Below are 19,582 nucleotides of genomic sequence, written 5' to 3'. Positions count from 1 at the left end.
ACCTTCCAGTGTGGAATCCCGGGAATACAGAGGACGGGGACATCTCTCTGGTGGGTTCCCATTACTGGAACCATCTGTAGGAAACACACACACTGACTGAATACATTGTTTCTATGTGTTTATCAGATGATGGGGGATCTAGGTGGACCCTCCGTACTGCTCTCTCCTTTACAATAAAGTCTCCTCTTACCCGGTGATGTGAGGGGCGGCTGATTCTCTATTGTGACGTCCTTGTAGAGATCCTTGTGTCCTTCTAAATACTCCCACTCCTCCATGGAGAAATAGACAGTGACATCCTGACACCTTATAGGAACCTGACACACACAATGATACAGTCACCATCCAGACACATCCCTTGTCTGTTACATGGATCTGACAGATGTTCTTCTAACCCTTCCAGTCTAAATCTAAAAGTAAAAAACAAACATTTGGCTCCAAGTAGGCTTTTATGAGTACTATTACTTGATAAATACTGTATTATATAGGGGACCATACATGTTTACTGTATAGTGCTGACCATGTATGATGGAGGATATGTAGACATGACTTTGTCCTGTGTGCACAGGGGCTGGGAATGTCTATATTGTGAGCCCCGTCCTATTGGGGTCACCGGACACTGCATGTACTGTGCACATCGATGTCACCCTGACAGCCAACTCCACCAAAACTGGTCTGGGGGCATCTGTGCTCTGATTTGATGTTCAGGATCACATGACAGAGACAGGACAGCCAGTCAGATTATAATGAGGGAACAAAGAGAACCAACAATCCTCCACTAACATACGGTGAGGTTCAGAATTGCAGCATCCCTTCCATCAACTCACAAAAATCAGGAGCTTTATCCCTTATTCTATGTACTGTAGGGATGTTCATTCCTTCATTAGAACTTCTACTGTAGTTCAGTCTTCTTCCCCCCATATCCTGATCCAGAGTAGACATGATGTCCATTATCTCACAGTGATGAGAGCCAACAACCCCGAGACAGCTTTATGGAGGATGGATAAATGACTCCATATTTAGGATGTATCCGGTCTATAAACCAGAGGCTCTGGATGGACAGTTGGATAAATGGTTCTATATTTAGGATGTATCTGGTCTATAAACCAGAGGCTCTGGATGGACAGTTGGATAAATGGTTCTATATTTAGGATGTATCCGGTCTATAAACCAGAGGCTCTGGATGGACAGTTGGATAAATGGTTCTATATTTAGGATGTATCCGGTCTATAAACCAGAGGCTCTGGATGGACAGTTGGATAAATGGTTCTATATTTAGGATGTATCCGATCTATAAACCAGAGGCTCTGGATGGACCCTTGGATAAATGGTTCTATATTTAGGATGTATCCAATCTATAAACCAGAGGCTCTGGATGGACATTTGGATAAATGGTTCTATATTTAGGATATATCTGGTCTATAAACCAGAGGCTCTGGACGGACAGTTGGATAAATGGTTCTATATTTAGGATGTATCCGGCCTATAAACCAAAGGCTCTGGATGGACATTTGGATAAATGGTTCTATATTTAGGATGTATCCAATCTATAAACCAGGGGCTCTGGATGGACAGTTGGATAAATGGTTCTATATTTAGGATGGATCTGGTCTATAAACCAGAGGCTCTGGATGGACAGTTGGATAAATGGTTCTATATTTAGTATGTATCCGGTCTATAAACCAGAGGCTCTGGATGGGCAGTTGGATAAATGGTTCTATATTTAGGATGTATCCGGCCTATAAACCAGAAGCTCTGGACGGACAGTTGGATAAATGGTTCTATATTTAGGATATATCTGGTCTATAAACCAGAGGCTCTGGACGGACAGTTGGATAAATGGTTCTATATTTAGGATGTATCCGGTCTATAAACCAGAGGCTCTGGATGGACAGTTGGATAAATGGCTCTATATTTAGGATGTATCCGGTCTATAAACCAGAGGCTCTGGATGGACAGTTGGATAAATGGTTCTATATTTAGGATGTATCCGGTCTATAAACCAGAGGCTCTGGATGGACAGTTGGATAAATGGCTCTATATTTAGGATGTATCCGGTCTATAAACCAGAGGCTCTGGATGGACAGTTGGATAAATGGCTCTATATTTAGGATGTATCCGGTCTATAAACCAGAGGCTCTGGATGGACAGTTGGATAAATGGTTCTATATTTAGGATGTATCTGGTCTATAAACCAGAGGCTCTGGATGGACAGTTGGATAAATGGCTCTATATTTAGGATGTATCCGGTCTATAAACCACTATAATACTCTATATATGTGTGTATCATCATCTGTTGGAGATAAAAGACGTCACAGTGACTATGGAGGAAGAGGACGGAACATGACCGGGGGAGGGGGGGGGGGTTACTGGGTGTAAATATAAAATAATATCTTATTACCTCCTCTGCTGCCACTTCCAGCAATGTCTCCTCTCTACTTCCTCCCAATTCACCTCTAACCCGGAACTTCCTGTTTATGCCCTTACATCACTTCCTGTCCTTACTATTACTTCCTGAGTGCTCTTGGTATCATTTCCTGTCTGTGTAATTCGCTCAAAATCAGTGAGATCACCTTGTGTGAAATATACAGTATATATATCCATACAAAGATTGGAAGCTGCTGGTTTAGCTGCAAAGGGCAATATTGAACCCTACCGACTAAGACTGGGATGTCATTAATGCTGATGTGCGTGTAAAGGCAGGCGTCCCAATACTTTTGGTAATATAGTGTATGCCAGCCTAAATACTTGGGAAATTTAACTTTCTGACAGTGTTAATTTTGGCAGCAAATTTCAATTTAGTTTTAGTCTTAGTCTTAGGACTAAAATGGCATTTTAGTTTTACTCCCATTTTAGTCTTATGCAAGTGTTTTAGTTTTAGTCGTATTTAGTCGACTAAAACTCCAGTACATTTTAGTCGACTATAACTCATTTTAGTCATCTATAATCGAATGGGTGTAGTTCAATTGTAATTTGTAATGCATTATTTAAGCATTTCTCTACAATTTCCAAACTCATTATGTGAAGGAATGTGATGAACACTTGGCCAGAACACCGGTGAAACATGGTCCTGCCATCAAAGATTTAATGGATGCACTACTTCTACCGGAACAAGTGGCTGTCTTGAAGGTTAAAGCACATGGCAAGCTGAACTCTCAAGAGGCCAGGGGAAACCACTTGGCGGACAAAGCGGCTAAACAAGCAGCAACAAACCAACGAAAAACGGCCAAAGCGGCTGAAGAGCAGAGTGAATCCTCAGTACAGATGCCTTTGGCAGTGCATGTGCCATCTGACAGACTATACCTAGCCTCTATGCAACAGGCAGCCTACACAGGTGAAAAGCTGGAATGGATCGACAAAGGAGAAGAATACGAAAGACGGTGAGGACAGAAAAGACACTGCAGAAACATTTGAAAAAAACCCTTATATCCATCCAAGAGGATACACATTGATCACATACAGATGCCAAAAAGCGGCTAAGAATACGCCCTAGTGGTGGTGGACATGTTCTCGGGCTGGCCAGGAGCCTACGCAGTCACAAACATGACAGCTGAAACCACGGCTAAAAAAAAAAAAAAAGAAAAAAAAAACGACTTAGTGAGATAGTACGTAGATTTGGGGTCCCAAAGGTGATAGAGAGCGATCAGGGCCCAGCTTTCACAGCCACCCTAACAGAAGAGATTTGGGCAGCACTGGGAGTTCAGTTGGTTTTACGCACCCCATACCACCCTCAAAGTAGTGGGAAGGTAGAAAGGATGAATGGGATTCTAAAGAACAGGATGTTAAAGATGGCCCAAGAGACTAACATGAGTTGACCAGACAGTTTGCCTATTGCCCTGTTCAGTGTCAGGCACACCCCCCAGGGGGGGGGGGACATGCCCTGTCTCCCTATGAAATTTTGTTTGGTTCAGCCCCCAGACTTGGCTGTTACTCCCCACAGCAGTCGCAGTTACAATCTGATATGTTAACTTGTTATGTTACATATTTGTCTAAAGCCTTAACTAATATCCTTCTCGAGTATTTTCCTCCATTCCAGATCCAGAAACAGACTCGGGAACCCACAGTCTTCAGCCAGGAGATTGGGTGTTAGTGAAGAAATACACAAGGAAAAATTCACTTGATCCCCGATACGAAGCACCTGGATACACGCCTTTCACTGCAAGAAAGCCCAATCTCCTGAAGACAAGATCCTGCTGGCAGCACAATGATTGTGCTGTATATCCTTTTTTCTTATAAGTTTGATAAAAGCTCAGCAGGTGATTATCACCAAAACAGGTACTCAACAGGCGGCCATCACTAAGACAAATGGTGTCACTACATTTTGGTACAATTTATCCAGCACACAAGTGGTTATGTTTATTTCTTTCTTTTTTTTTGATCTTTGTAGTATAATACCCCTGATAAATACACTGACTCAGCACCCAACCACAGGAGGAAGCGAGCAGCTCCCGCTGGAAGCTTTGATCCTCATGTGTAGATGCCATAGGGGTCCCAAGGGGGGTCCTAGATGAATTCCAAGCTAGGGATCAGGTAAAAGCTGGTTTTGAGTCTTTGCTCCCCATAATAACCTTCCTGACAACACTGGTCCAAATGGTAAGGTTACTCTAGCTATCAAGAAATTGGAAGATCTGTCATTTGAGTTGAAGAAGAACTCGGGTATTACAGACCCTTGGGATCAATATTTTAGCTGGATGAGTGGGTGGCAGAAGGTGCTTGCCCAGGTAGGAGTAACAGTACTAATAATCCTAGTTCTTTTAGCCCTGATTGTATGCTGTATTCTACCATTTATAAAGAAGCTAATGAGCAAAGCTGTAGACAATAGCACACCTACATTTCTACACCAACAAGAAGACCGCCTTATGATGGAAGAGGACAAACCCTTCACCCCTCTACAGTCACTCCCTGTTCATAATTTCACAGTTCTATAGGGTTGTAGGGATAGATAGCACCTGACTGCCCTCTCCAGGCTGTATCGAGGGGGGTAGTGAACTAGTTACTGCTCTTCTCTATGTACAGCCCTAAAAAGTTCCGGAGGAGTTTGGGCCAGGTGAGTAGGCACTTTAGTATGAGGGACAGAAGAAAAATAGCCATTTTAGGGGGGCTTGTGAAGGAATGTGATGAACACTTGTGAATTAAGCAAAATGTCTATTTTTCTATGTGTATTCTTCTCTACATGTATATATATATTTTTCCTCTGTCGTCCTTACTCAAAATGGCCGTTACTAGATACCTACTCGCCCCCACCCACCGAGATGGAACGTGAAGAGAAAGATGGAGCCTTGGCACAGTGCCTTCAAAAGAAGGTAACATTCATGAACTCGAAGGGACCACCTTATAACGGACATGACTAATCAGAAAGCTGCAAATAATCAGTATTATGCTAATATTATGCTTATGACGTACTAACATATGACCCCGCCTACTAACTATATAATATACTGTCCATTAGAAATAAAAGCAGTATCATTTACCTGAACAATGTGTCAGTCTACGATATCCACGTGCATGCACTCTAATTACCTATTTAATCAGATCCAGCAGCAAGAAATCTATTTTGAACCTGATTGAGGTTCGTTAACTATTACAATTATATACTACTGCTGGTCCTGGAGTGAAAAATCTAATATGTTATTATTTATGGTATTAAGCTTTGAGAATGCACCAGTGTTAATTTTGGCAGCAAATTTCGATTTAGTTATAGTCTTAAGACTAAAATGCCATTTTAGTTTTAGTCGTATTTTAGTCATCTGAATTGTTTTAATTTTAGTAGACTAAAATTGTGTTAATTTAGTCGACGAAAACGTTTTAGTCGACGAAATTAACACTGCTTTCTGGACTTTTCTCTCCACTAATAAAATAGCAGTGAATGACTCTATAGGAACCAATCACATTCCAATCATCAATGATCTGGGAATTATCTTCATTTGTAAAAGAAAAAAACGAGACTCAGAAGAGAGTATTACCAAGTGTAGCGTTTTCTTGTTTATTGTCGAATTTAGAATAACTGATTAACATACAATAAAACAAAGATGACATTTTTTAAATTTTGATCAAATTTTGTAAAACTGAGGTAAAAAAATTTACGTAATTGTATTATGTTAGCTGGACCGATGAAACTCAGTTTCTCGTTGCTTGTTTTTTTGCTCATGTATAGGGACGGTTGTCCATGTATTGTCATGATAGCCAGTGTGTTACCCGTCTTTGTAGCCCATCTTCTTCTCACAATTCCCAGCATGTTGCCATGTTTGCCCGTGTATAACCTTAGTTCAGTACGGTTATTTTGCTCTAATTTCTTCCCAGGATTTTCAAACCACACTCTGAAAGGAAGGAGTTTCATGGTGTCAGTGGAAGGAATAGTGCCCCATTGTTGGTGTCAGTGGAAGGAATAGTGCTCCAATGTTGGTGTCAGTGGAAGGAATAGTGCTCCAATGTTGGTGTCATTGGAAGGAATAGTGCCCCAATGTTGGTGTCAGTGGAAGGAATAATGCCCCGTTGTTGGAGTCAGTGGAAGGAATAGTGCTCCAATGTTGGTGTCAGTGGAAGGAATAGTGCCCCATTGTTGGTGTCAGTGGAAGGAATAGTGCTCCAATGTTGGTGTCAGTGGAAGGAATAGTGCTCCAATGTTGGTGTCATTGGAAGGAATAGTGCCCCAATGTTGGTGTCAGTGGAAGGAATAGTGCTCCAATGTTGGTGTCAGTGGAAGGAATAGTGCCCCATTGTTGGTATCAGTGGGAGGAATAGTGCCCCATCATTGGTATCAGTGGGAGGAATAGTGCCCCAATGTTTGTGTCAGTGGGATGAATAGTGCCCCATTGTTGGTGTCAGTGGAAGGAATAGTGCTCCAATGTTGGTGTCAGTGGAAGGAATAGTGCCCCATCATTGGTGTCAGTAGGAGGAATAGTGCCCCATTGTTGGAGTCAGTGGAAGGAATAGTGCTCCAATGTTGGTGTCATTAGAAGGAATAGTGACCCATTGTTGGTGTCAGTGGGAGGAATAGTGCTCCAATGTTGGTGTCAGTGGAAGGAATAGTGCTCCAATGTTGGTGTCATTGGAAGGAATAGTGCCCCATTGTTGGTGTCAGTGGAAGGAACAGCGCCCCATTGTTGGTGTCATTGGAAGGAATAGTGCCCCATTGTTGGTGTCAGTGGGAGGAATAGTGTCCCATTGTTGGTGTCAGTGGAAGGAATAGTGCCTCATTGTTGGTGTCAGTGGAAGGAACAGTGCCCCATTGTTGGTGTCATTGGAAGGAATAGTGCCCCATTGTTGGTGTCAGTGGGAGGAATAGTGCCCCATTGTTGGTGTCAGTGGGAGGAATAGTGCCTCATTGTTGGTGTCAGTGGAAAAAAAGTGCACAATCTTTTATATCAGTGGAAGGAATAGTACCCCAATGTTTGTGTCATGGGGAGGAATAGTGCCCCATCGTTGGTGTCAGTAGGAGGAATAGTGCCCCATCGTTGGGGTGTCAGTGGAAGGAATAGTGTCCCATTGTTGGTGTCAGTGGAAGGAATAGTGACCCATTGTTGGTGTCAGTGGAAGGAATAGTGCCCCATTGTTGGTGTCAGTGGAAGGAATAGTGCCCCATTGTTGGTGTCAGTGGAAGGAATAGTGACCCATTGTTGGTGTCAGTGGAAGGAATAGTGCCCCATCGTTGGTGTCAGTAGGAGGAATAGTGCCCCATCGTTGGTGTCAGTGGAAGGAATAGTGCCCCATTGTTGGTGTCATTGGAAGGAATAGTGCCCCATTGTTGGTGTCAGTAGGAGGAATAGTGCCCCATCGTTGGTGTCAGTAGGAGGAATAGTGCCCCATTGTTCTTGTCAGTGGAAAAAAGTGTGTAATCTTTTATCTCAGTGGGAGGAATAGTGCCCCATCTTTGGTGTCAGTGAAGGATTTAATGCTTCATCATTGATGTAAGTGGAAGGAATAATGCTGCATTGTTGGTGTCAGTGGAAGAAATACTGCTTCACTGCTATTGTCAGTGAAATTAATGGTGCCTTATCATTGGTGTCAGTGAGAAGAATAGTGCCTCATATCAGTGGGGGGAACAGTGTCCCAAGGGCCAACTAAAGACATGCAAAGGGCCACATCCGGCCGCAGTTTAGAAACCACTAGTCTAGATAGACTTTTAACCCAATATGTACCCTGGATGGTGTCCACCAGACATGACTGCACAGGTTGGAGCAGGACCTGAAGTTAGGTTACTGGGCATGCAAAGGACACCATTTGGGTCTATCTTTCCCCCAGAGAACCTGAAGCTTGTGGGATTACAAAAGTTCCCTTCTATACTTCTATCTCGAGAGATACTGAAGAGAGAGAACCGTAGTAGACAGACCTCACTACCGGAGTCTCCAAGAAGAAGAGAGGAGGAGACTTACCCTAGCACACTGTATCTACACTATATTGTCAAAAGTATCGCGACGCCTGCTCTTACACGCACATGAGCTTTAAAGGCATCCCAGTCTTAGTCCGTAGGGTTCAATACTGAGTTGGCCCACCCTTTGCAGCTATAACAGCTTCAACTCTTCTGGGAAGGCTGTCCACAAGGTTTAGAAGTGTGTCTATGGGAATGTCTGACCATTCTTCCAGAAGAGCATTTGTGAAGTCAGGACTCTGTGCAGGCCAGTCAAGTTCCTCCACCCCAAACTCGCTCATCCATGTCTTTATGGACCTTGTTTTGTGCACTGGTCCAAATCATTTGGTGGAGGGGGGATTATGGTGTGGGGTTGTTTTTCAGGCGTTGGGCTTGGCCCCTTAGTTCTAGTGAAGGGAACTCTTAAGGCAGGGGTGTTAAACTCAATTTCATCATTGGCCACATCAGCATTATGGTTCCCCTCCTAGGGCCGGTTATATCTGTAAGATTAGATGTCCAGAGCACCCCACGCCCCCTTACACCCTTAAGACTTCTGATGTCAAGAGCCCCCCACCATCAGAAGTCAAGAGTCACCAACCCTTCCTTACAACACAATGCAACCCCTTACCTTGCTGCCAGGAAGAAGATGCAGGTGGATCTGGGAGGAACAAGGTACAGGGTCTGGAGGAGGACTGGAATCAGCTTCCAGAGTCTGCTGAATGCTGAGACCAGGGGAGGCAGAGACAAGGTGGTGTTGTGGCTGCACAGAAAGGTGCAGTATCTGTAGGAGGAGTTCTGCCCTCCTCTCTGCTGCCGAATGCTGAAAGGAGGGGGGGGGGGGGCAAAGACGAGCCTTTCTGCTGCTGTACAGAGAAACGCTGCATCTGGCAAAGGGGTTTTGTCCTCTCTGCTGCCGACTACTGAGACAAGGTGGGGGGCAGAGACAAGTGGGGTGCTGCAGCTGCAGGAGAGGTGCAAGGGCCACATGAAATGGCCTGGGGGGCCACATTCGGCCTCCGGGCCTTGTGTTTGACACCTGTGTCTTAAGGTGTCAGCATACCATGACATTTTGGACGATTTTATGGGAACAGTTAGGGGATGGCCCCTTCCTGTTCCAACATGACTGCGCACCAGTGCACAAAGCAAGGTCCATAAAGACAAGGATGAGTGAGTTTGGGGTGGAGGAACTTGACTGGCCTGCACAGAGTCCTGACCTCCACCGGATAGAACACCTTTGGGATGAGATTGAGAGCCAGGCCTTCTCACCCAACATCAGTGCCTGACCTCACAAATGCACTTCTGGAAGAATGGTCAAACATTCCCATAGACACACTGCTAAACCTTGTGGACAGCCTTCCCAGAAGAGTTGAAGCTGTTATAGCTGCAAAGGGTGGGCCAACTCAATATTGAACCCTACGGAATAAGACTGGGATGCCATTAAAGTTCATGTGCGGGTAAAGGAAGGCGTCCCAATACTTTTGACAATTATAGGGTAGAACTGAAAATGAAAGGTTGGCCAGAATGTTGTTAAGTCGTTTTCTTAGTCATGCGGATGTTCTCTGAACTGATCGGTTCCACCTGTAAAAGGTCTCCGCACAATTTTCGGCAGGCATGTGTCCTCTGATGTCTAATTACATTTCTTTTCAGGTGTAAAACATTTCCCGCACTCTGAACCTAAAAAAGAGCTCCTCCCCTTGTGTTCTTTCAAAGTGAAATGTTTCCCATAGTCTGAACATAGAAAGGGGTGTTAGCCTGTGTGCACTCTCTGGTGTTTAAGAAGGTCTCCTTTGTGAATATAACATTTCCCGCACTCTAAACACGAGAAAGGCCTCTCACCCGTGTGGCTTCTCTGGTGTATAAGTAAGACTTGTTTTGTAGTGAAACATTTCCCGCAATCCGAACACGAAAAAGGGCGCTCACCCGTGTGAATTCTTTGGTGTATAAGTAATTGTTGCTTCTCCATAAAACACTTCCCGCACTCTGGACACGAATGAGGCCTGTCACCTGTGTGAATTTTCTGGTGTCTATGAAGCTGGCCTTTCTCTGTGAAACTTTTCCCGCACTCTGAACATGAAAAAGGACGCTCCCCCATGTGTCTTCTCTGGTGCCTGAGAAGACTCCTTTTCTCAGTGAAACATTTCCCGCACTCTGAACACGAGAAGGGATTTTCCCCCGTGTGACTTCTCTCATGTTTACGAAGTTCATCTATCCCAATAAAACATTTCTCGCACTCTCGACATGAATAAGGACGCTCCCCCGTGTGAATTCTTTGGTGTCTAAGAAGCACTTTTTTCTCAGTGAAACATTTCCCGCACTCAAAACATAAATAGGGACGCTCTCCTGTGTGACTTCTCTGGTGTCTAAGAAGGCTTGCTTTTTGAGTGAAACATTTCCCGCACTCTGGGCACGAATAGGGACGCTCACCCGTGTGGATTTTCTGGTGCGTGAGTAGGTTTCCTTTCTCGCTGAAACACTTCCCACACTCTAGACATGAATGAGGACGCTCACCTGTGTGGATTTTCTGGTGCCTAAAAAGGTCTCTGTTTTTAGTGAAACATTTCCCACACACTGAACATGACATCGAATTCTGTCCCCTGTGAAGTCCTTCATGGCCTAAGGAAGGTTCTTTGGGATTGGGTGGATCTTGTGAGTTCTCTGTCCCGTGAGATCCTGGATCTGGAGTTATCCCAGATGCCACCTGGAGATTAGCGTGATCCATTCTCTGATGTTTATGAAGTTCTTCTATCCGAATGAAACATTTCCCGCACTCTGAACAAGAATATGGACGCTCCCCTGTATGAATTCTTTGGTGTGTAAGAAGTACTTTTTTCTCGGTGAAACATTTCCCGCAATCTGAACACAAATAAGGGCGCTCACCCGTGTGACTTCTATGGTGTCTAAGAAGGCTTGCTTTCTGGCTGAAACATTTCCCGCACTCTAGGCACGAATAAGGACGCTCACCTGTGTGAATTTTCTGGTGTGTAAGAAGGTTTCCTATGTGAGTGAAACCTTTCCCGCACTCAGAACAGGAATAGGGACGCTCACCCGTGTGACTCCTCTGGTGTATAACAAAGTGTTGTCTATTTCTGAAACATTTGCCACACTCTGAACACGAAAACGGGCGCTCGGTTGTATGAGTTTTCTGGTGTATAAGGAGGCTTTGGCTTGTATTGTAACATTTCCCGCACTCAGGACATGAAACGGAATTCTCGTGCAAGGGACTACTCTGCTGTTTAGTCAGTGGTCTGTTGGTGTGAGATTTCTCGCAATCCAAAAAGGAAAATGAGCTCTCTCCTGTGGGACCTCCGTCACATAAAGAAAACTCCTCGGGATTGGATGGATCTGTTGATCTCTCCGCACTGTGAGGTTTCAAATGGATATCGGAAGTCGTATTCTGAGAATGGTTCGAGGATTCCTCAGGATTAGAGGGATCTGTTGATCTCTCCGCACTGTGAGGTCTCAAATGGATATCGCAAGTCATATTCTGAGAATGGTTCGAGGATTCCTCGGGATTGGATGGATCTGTTGATCTCTCCGCACTGTGAGGTCTCAAATGCATATCAGAAGCCATATTTTTAGAATAGTCAGAAGATTCCTCAGGATTCGATGGATCCATTGATCTCTCCAAGTGGTAAGGTCTTTGATGTGAAATTGGAGTAAAGGGTTTTATTCCTGGAGAACATTGTGTAATGTCATCATCTTGGGATAACATTGGCTGATCTCCACTCACTGACGTCTCTTCTTCTTCTTTTTTACCCTCAAATTCAAAGTCTTTCAGTTCTTCATCCTCCTGAACCCCAAAGATGATAAAATACTTTAGAAAAAAGGAACTTACAAAGAATAATGTTGTCTCATAACATAGAAGACATTTTAGGTCTTCATGCTCAGTCCCACCTACCTGATGATGGTGAGGGATGGTGTGACCTTCCTGTGTGGAGTCCCGGGAATACAGAGGACGGGGACATCTCTCTGGTGGGTTCCCATTACTGGATCCATCTGTAGGAAACACACACACTGACTGAATACATTGTTTCTATGTGTTTATCAGATGATGGGGGATCTAGGTGGACCCTCCGTACTGCTCTCTCCTTTACAATAAAGTCTCCTCTTACCCGGTGATGTGAGGGGCGGCTGATTCTCCATCATGACGTCCTTGTAGAAGTTGGTCTACAGATCCTCAAACATCAATCCATACACCCAAACAGTTTTTGTATTTAGTGGTCATCACTCACCTGTGCTGATGTCTGGAGAAGATTCCTCCTTTTTAACGTTGTCCATCATCCCAACCTCTTCCCTGAGCTGCTGATCCCCCATCACATACGTCTCTTCTTCTTCTTCTTTAACCTCATCTTTTATATCTATCAGATTTTCATTCTAAACAAACAAAATAGCAGGGAATGGTTTCTTTAAAATGTGAGCACAAATAACCTTACACCTAAAAGTGGAATATATTTTCATACAGTCAGATCACTTTTACGATCTTGATTTCATCTTCACCTACCTGATGATGGTGAGGGATGGTGTGATCTTCCTGTGTGGAGTCCCGGGAATACAGAGGACGGGGACATCTCTCTGGTGGGTTCCCATTACTGGATCCATCTGTAGGAAACACACACACTGACTGAATACATTGTTTCTATGTGTTTATCAGATGATGGGGGATCTAGGTGGAGCCTCCGTACTGCTCTCTCCTTTACAATAAAGTCTCCTCTTACCCGGTGATGTGAGGGGCGGCTGATTCTCCATCATGACGTCCTTGTAGAGATCCTTGTGTCCTTCTAAATACTCCCACTCCTCCATGGAGAAATAGACAGTGACATCCTGACACCTTATAGGAACCTGACACACACAATGATACAGTCACCATCCAGACACATCCCTTGTCTGTTACTGGATAATGTCCCAGAATTCCCGGAACCGCTCACCTCTCCTGTCAGCAGATCAATGATCTTCTTGGTGACTTCTAGAATTTTCTGCACTTTGGTGCCAGGTGTCAGGCAGTGAGGTGGAGGTAATGTGCTGGGAGTAGTCCCCTGAAGACAGCTGCTGGGTGTTAATGGGTCACCAGACATTTTCTTCACTAATATACAATCCTAAGTAGATTGATAAAACAATCAATATAGTCTTCCCAGAATCCTCCTCACCTCTCCGGTCAGCTCTGTCTTTTATTATTAGAGATAAGACTGATGTCATGTGACCTCCCAGAATCCTCCTCACCTCTCCGGTCAGGTCTGTGTTTTATTAATAGAGATAAGAGTGATGTCATGTGACCTCCCAGAATCCTCCTCACCCCTCAGGTCAGGTCTGTGTTTTATTATTAGAGATAAGAGTGATGTCATGTGACCTCCCAGAATCCCCCTCACCTCTCCGGTCAGCAGGTAGATGATCTCCAGGGTGAGGTCTAATATCCTCTCAGTCACTTGGTTTTGGTCCTGGTCCATGTTTATGGATTTGGTCATGTGATCTAAGCAGGACACTCCTCTCTGCCAATGACTATTAAACTGATAATTATTTTGCACTATAGTGGGATGAAGAACGTCTCCTCAGCGCTCCTCCATAGTTCTCCTAGGTCTCCCCTGAACCTCTTGGTATACTATATAACAGACCTCATATTTCAATGATCTGAAAGAAAACCAGAAATTATCTTGTGAATGCAACTCCAACCAAAACTTTTTATCTCAGGTTCAGATAGAAGGTTCAGATGCAGCCAATATTACTCCATATTTGTTGTCCTCAGTGGTTTAGGAATTAAAAAAATATAAATAAATAAAGGCACTTCCAGCTATTCTCCAGTTTATAAGTGTAGCACTGCCCCCGTAAGGACTGCTGGATACTGACTCTGCGACTTTTACTATGCCTCATGAGATGTGTAGTTCCGTAACAGCTGGAGGGCCGTAGTTTGAAGATCCCTGCTCTACAGACACTGTCCTCCTAAAACAACCTATAACTGCTAAAACCGATGGCCACTACACAGTACTCTTCCTTACTCCTTGGCCTCCAAGACTTTGTTATTTTCTGGTTCTCCTCTCACTTTCCTCAGTGCACATTAAGCGTCACCTTAAAGTTTACCTCCTCTCCTCTTTTTCTTTCCATAGAGTTTCCCCAAGGCTCTGCCCTCAGACCCCTTCTATTCTGCATCTACACTTCCCCCATTGTTCAATTGATAACTCCTATGGCTTCCAATCCCATCTCGAAGCTGATGACAGTCAAATCTGACATATTAGTATAGATGTCACACCACTTCCTCAAACTCAAATCTTTCCAAACCTACGCTCGAAATTTATTCATCCCTCCTGTGCCCCCCTCTCTCGACTTTTCTATGAGGCCAATAGCAGAATTATAGGTAGGTGTAATCTTGGACTCTGACCTCTCCTTCCACCCCACATCCAATCACTGTTCAAATATTGTCGCCTTCACCTTTGTAACATCTCCAAAATGATGACTATATTTAGGATGTATCTGGTCTATAAACCAGAGGCTCTGGATGGACAGTTGGATAAATGGTTCTATATTTAGGATGTATCCGGTCTATAAACCAGAGGCTCTGGATGGACAGTTAGATAAATGGTTCTATATTTAGGATGTATCTGGTCTATAAACCAGAGGCTCTGGGTGGTAGTTGAATACATGGCTCTATATTTAGGATGTATCCAGTCTATAAACCAGAGGCTCTGGATGGACAGTTGGATAATTGGCTCTATATTTAGGATGTATCTGGTCTATAAACCAGAGGCTCTGGATGGACAGTTGGATAAATTGCTCTATATTTAGGATGTATCTGGTCTATAAACCAAAGGCTCTGGATGGACAGTTGGATAAATGGTTCTATATTTAGGATGTATCTGGTCTATAAACCAGAGGCTCTGGATGGACAGTTGGATAAATGGCTCTATATTTAGGATGTATCCGGTCTATAAACCAGAGGCTCTGGATGGGCAGTTGGATAAATGGTTCTATATTTAGGATGTATCTGTTCTTTAAACCAGAGGCTCTGGGTGGTAGTTGAATACATGGCTCTATATTTAGGATGTATCCAGTCTATAAACCGGAGGCTCTGGATGGACAGTTGAATAAATGGCTCTATATTTAGGATGTATCTGGTCTATAAACCAAAGGCTGTGGATGGACAGTTGGATAAATGGTTCTATATTTATGATATATCCGGTCTAAAAACCAGAGGCTCTGGATGGACAGTTGGATGAATGGTTCTATATTTAGGATGTATCCAATCTATAAACCAGAGGCTCTGGATAGACAGTTAGATAAATGGTTCTATATTTAGGATATATCTGGTCTATAAACCAGAGGCTCTGGATGGACAGTTGGATAAATGGTTCTATATTTAGGATGTATCCGGTCTATAAACCAGAGGCTCTGGATGGACAGTTGGATAAATGGTTCTATATTTAGTATGTATCCAGTCAACAAACCAGAGGCTCTGGATGGACAGTTGGATAAATGGTTCTATATTTAGCATATATCCGGTCTATAAACCAGAAGCTCTGGATGGACAGTTGGATAAAAGTCTCTATATTCTGGATATATCATCATCTGTTGGAAATAAAAGACGTCACAGTGACTATGGAGGAAGAGGTCGGAAATGACGGGGCGTAAATCTGAAATATCTTATTACCTCCCCTGCCGATAGCAGGAATTTCACCCTCCACTTCCTCCCAACCTTCCTCTCTCCTGGGGCTTTCTTTGTTTGGGATCACTTCCTGTCCTTACACTCGATCACTTCCTGTCTCTGCGTTCCACCAACACTAAGTGAGATCACCACCTTGTGGAGAAAATACTAAATGCAGTTTTTTTTTTTGGTGCGTTTTTCAGCGTTTTGGTGCGTTTTTCCGTTATGTTGCATACACTACACAGTATATAAAAAGCCAAAGATAACAAATATACAAAAAAATAAATAATTGTGTATTAAACTTAAATAGTCAAAAAACAAAATGTCTCATGTACTATGAAACCAATATTCATTCACATGGGGGGGATCGGGATTTAGGGACCCTCTTGTTAAAGGGGGCTTCCAGATTCTGATAAGATTCTTAACCCCTTAGCGCTGACGGAATGCAAATATGCGGCCTCGGCTTCAGCTAGAGGTATCACCCCGGTACCGTTGTTTAGAGCTGGTGGTCAGCTTTCTTGCAATGACAAGCAATGCGTCTGAGCAGCCACTCAGCTGTCATTACAAGGAGCGGGAGGGGACGTCCCTCTGCCGCCTTCTGCAGCTCGCCCGGGTCTCCCGTCCTACCGAGAGACCCGTGCGACCAGCCGACACGTTCGCTGGCTGGCCTAAGACCCGACCAAAGCCGAATTCGGCTTTGATCAGGTCTCCGATGTAAAAACTCTGAAGCGATGTCATGACATCACTTCTGGGTACTGGAGCCTTAAAGGCTTAGGGTCCTTTCACACGGGTTTTCTGCCCGGCAGGACTCCGTTTTGCTCAGCAGGGATCCATCCGCTGATCCCTGCGGAGCAGGCGGATGACGGGTCTGTCTCCGCTTACTTTGCAGAGACAGACCTGTCAGATCCCCGCTCTCCTGTATGCGAGATCAAATGAAAACAGACCGCCTGTCCGTTTTTATCCGATCCTCCAGATGGATGGAAAAGAGGGTTTCCATCCATCTGGATTTCATGGACAGGATCAGATCGGATAGCAGTGGGTGTCAGCGGACATGTCACCGCTGACATCCGCTGCTCCATAGGGGTGCATGGAGCAACCGATCAGGTCCGCCTGAAAAACTAACAGGCAGACCTGATCGGAAACCCCCTGTGAAAGGGGCCTTAGGCTTCAAGGGGTTTACAAAGCGGGTGTTTTGAAATGCATCACCCTATTGGTCTGCAGAAACTTCCAGTCCCCTTCTGACGTAACTACTGGTCCGACGACTTCTGTGCTCCATGCTGGTTGTCACAGTCTGGAGCCGGTATTTCCTCGGCTGACATCCAGACACTTCAGCCACAGGAACAGGGAGCCTTGATGAGCCCTTCTAAAGCCTCATACACACGCAACGATTATCGGCCGACTAATCGGCCGACTTTTGTCCAGTGTTGTTGTGTTGGTTGAAATGTGCTCTAGACTGCACACGAATTTTCTCAGCCAACAAAAATCAACTTCAGAAGTGATGTCATGTGATGGTTTACTTTCCGTGTGTTTTTTCATCTCTGAGCATGCCCAGTCTTGCTCATCAGATTTTTGTCTGCCGAAATCTGTACTGACTGACGGAAAATCGGCCGTTGTGGTGACGGCCAACAAAAATTTTATAGCCTGCACACCAGATTTTTTTCGGCCGAAAAGTCGGAGTCAGTTGTCGGAAGCATCATACTAACAAGCCGACAATCGGCCGATCGGTCGTTGGCCGAAAATTCACAGCCAACTATCGATGCGTGTGTACGAGGCTTTAGATAACCATGGAACCACCATAACAGCGTGCCTAAGACCATGTGATGTGCTTGTTTGCTCCTTTAGCTTATTGCTTTTAAAAATATGTTTGGCCTTTCGCATACTTCACTTATGTTTTGTATTCCGTCTATGGAGCCTACTCTAGGCTTGATGACATCAGTAACATGAGAAAGGCCTCTCACCTGTGTGACTTCTTTGGTGTATAAGTAAGATTTGTTGTGTAGTGAAACACATCCCGCAATCTCGAGTCCATTGGTGGAATCTCAGTAACCAGGTGCCTTAACTGGAGATGGTGATATGCAACTTATGGAGTAGGAGTTTCTTCCCTGTGGTCTAGTATTTGGTCACACTTAACTAATGTTAGTAAAGCCTAGTACACACGCAACAATTATTGGCCGACCAATCGTCCGTCTTTTGTCCAGAGTGGTGTTTTGTTGGTTGGAATGTGCCTAGACTGCACACGAATTTTCTCGCCCGACAGAATTCTACTTCAGAAGTGATGTCATGTGTTGGTTTGCTTTCTTTGTGTTCTTTCTTCTCTGAGCATGCCCAGACTTGCTCATTACATTTTCCCTGTCGAAATCTGTACTGAGTGCACGAAAATCGGCCGTGTTCTTATAGCCTGCACACCAGATTTTTTTCGGCCGAAAAGTCGGAGTCAGTTGCAGGAAGCATCATATTAACAAGCCGAAAATCGGCAGATCGGTCGTCGGACGAAAATTCCCTGCCGAATTTCGACGCGTGTGTACGAGGCTTAAGGGTATGCCCTTCTTTGCCTTGATATGGGAGACCACAAACCCATTGGCCCTTCTGCCGGATGTGTCTACATGACCAGATCAGGTGTTGAGAGTATATAGTCTTGCATGTCCCTTTATGCCAAAGATCTCAAAGAATTTAGGTTTAACAAGAGATCGGTTGCTCTGCTCATCTATTATGGCATACATCCTGGTAGCTTTCTCAGGTTGATCCCTCAGATATATTTTGACTAGACAAACCTTGGCACAGCATTTGTGGCTTATTCCCTCTCCGCAGACTTCAGCACATGAAGAAGAAACATTTGTTGTGGCTGGAGCATGGCTTTGTTGCTCCCCGCCATGATTTAAAGCAGGGCTCGATGTGGATGGCTGCTGTGGATTATCTGGAAATGGAGCAGGATGCATAACTAACGTGTTTTGTCATTACTGCAGTCTTTATCTCCATCACCCAAACCACTCTGGTGAGTAGGTGAGGATACGGGAGGTGAGAGGTCTGTCTTTATAGCAGCTACTGCTCTAAGTTTTTATGTCTAGCTGCTTTGTTATCATACCTTGATGACGATGAAGCAGGCAAGCTAGATTCACTGAAGCTGGGATCATTTCTCGTCCAGGCCTGTTCACTGATGAACCTGCAAAAAAAGTATGGAGGAAAGGATACATTATAGTCTCTTATTTTTTGAGCCCTGTTGTATCCATTTCTCTTGCAGGTTGTACGGCAGTTTAGACACCACTGGATTCACCCCATGAGCGGTGTCCAGATAGCTTAGCCCAGGTAGACGAGGGTCTGTCTTTGCCAACTCTAGCTCCATGAGGAGGTAGCTTAGTTCTTGAAGCTTGCGATGATCTTGGTTTCCTATTTTCGGAAAGTTTTGCAGTCTCTTGAATAGAGAGCTTTCTATGGCTTCAAAACTACCATAGGTTTGCTCAAGTCTTGCCCATGCAGCAGCAAGACCTGCATCTGTGTAGTCGACATGTACTGCTCTCAACACGAACGATATGCATTATCTGGCCCTAGCTACTTTATGAGCAAATCAAGTTCCTCCTTGGCAGTAAGGTTGAGATCAACAATAGCAGCTTTGA

At 44.4% G+C, this 19,582-nt stretch overlaps 3 protein-coding genes across 3 annotated transcripts in view; all 3 read right to left on the bottom strand.

Annotated features, from left to right (window-relative positions):
- LOC309563478 (uncharacterized protein) overlaps positions 1-2,452 on the bottom strand; it is a gene marked incomplete at its 3' end in the record, with an annotated part of 79,608 nt that extends 77,156 nt beyond the window's left edge. Inside the window, exon 1 of the mRNA XM_082267871.1 lies at positions 2,399-2,452. The remainder of the gene's footprint in view (positions 1-2,398) is intronic.
- Positions 1-13,785, bottom strand: part of LOC309563477 (uncharacterized protein) — a gene marked incomplete at its 5' end in the record, with an annotated part of 99,647 nt that extends 85,862 nt beyond the window's left edge. Inside the window, 4 exon segments of the mRNA XM_082267870.1 lie at positions 6,221-6,312; positions 9,980-10,091; positions 10,095-12,158; positions 13,765-13,785. Of these exon segments, the coding sequence (XP_082123996.1) occupies positions 6,221-6,312; positions 9,980-10,091; positions 10,095-12,158; positions 13,765-13,785 (2,289 nt within the window).
- LOC309564419 (uncharacterized protein) overlaps positions 1-19,582 on the bottom strand; it is a gene marked incomplete at its 3' end in the record, with an annotated part of 909,898 nt that overhangs the window by 534,402 nt on the left and 355,914 nt on the right.

This window comes from Pelophylax lessonae, assembly GCF_965119305.1.
Source record: "Pelophylax lessonae genome assembly, chromosome: 9".
Taxonomy (NCBI): Eukaryota; Metazoa; Chordata; class Amphibia; order Anura; family Ranidae; genus Pelophylax; species Pelophylax lessonae.
Note: the sequence above shows the minus strand (reverse complement) of the source record. Positions and strands in the feature narration are given on the sequence as shown.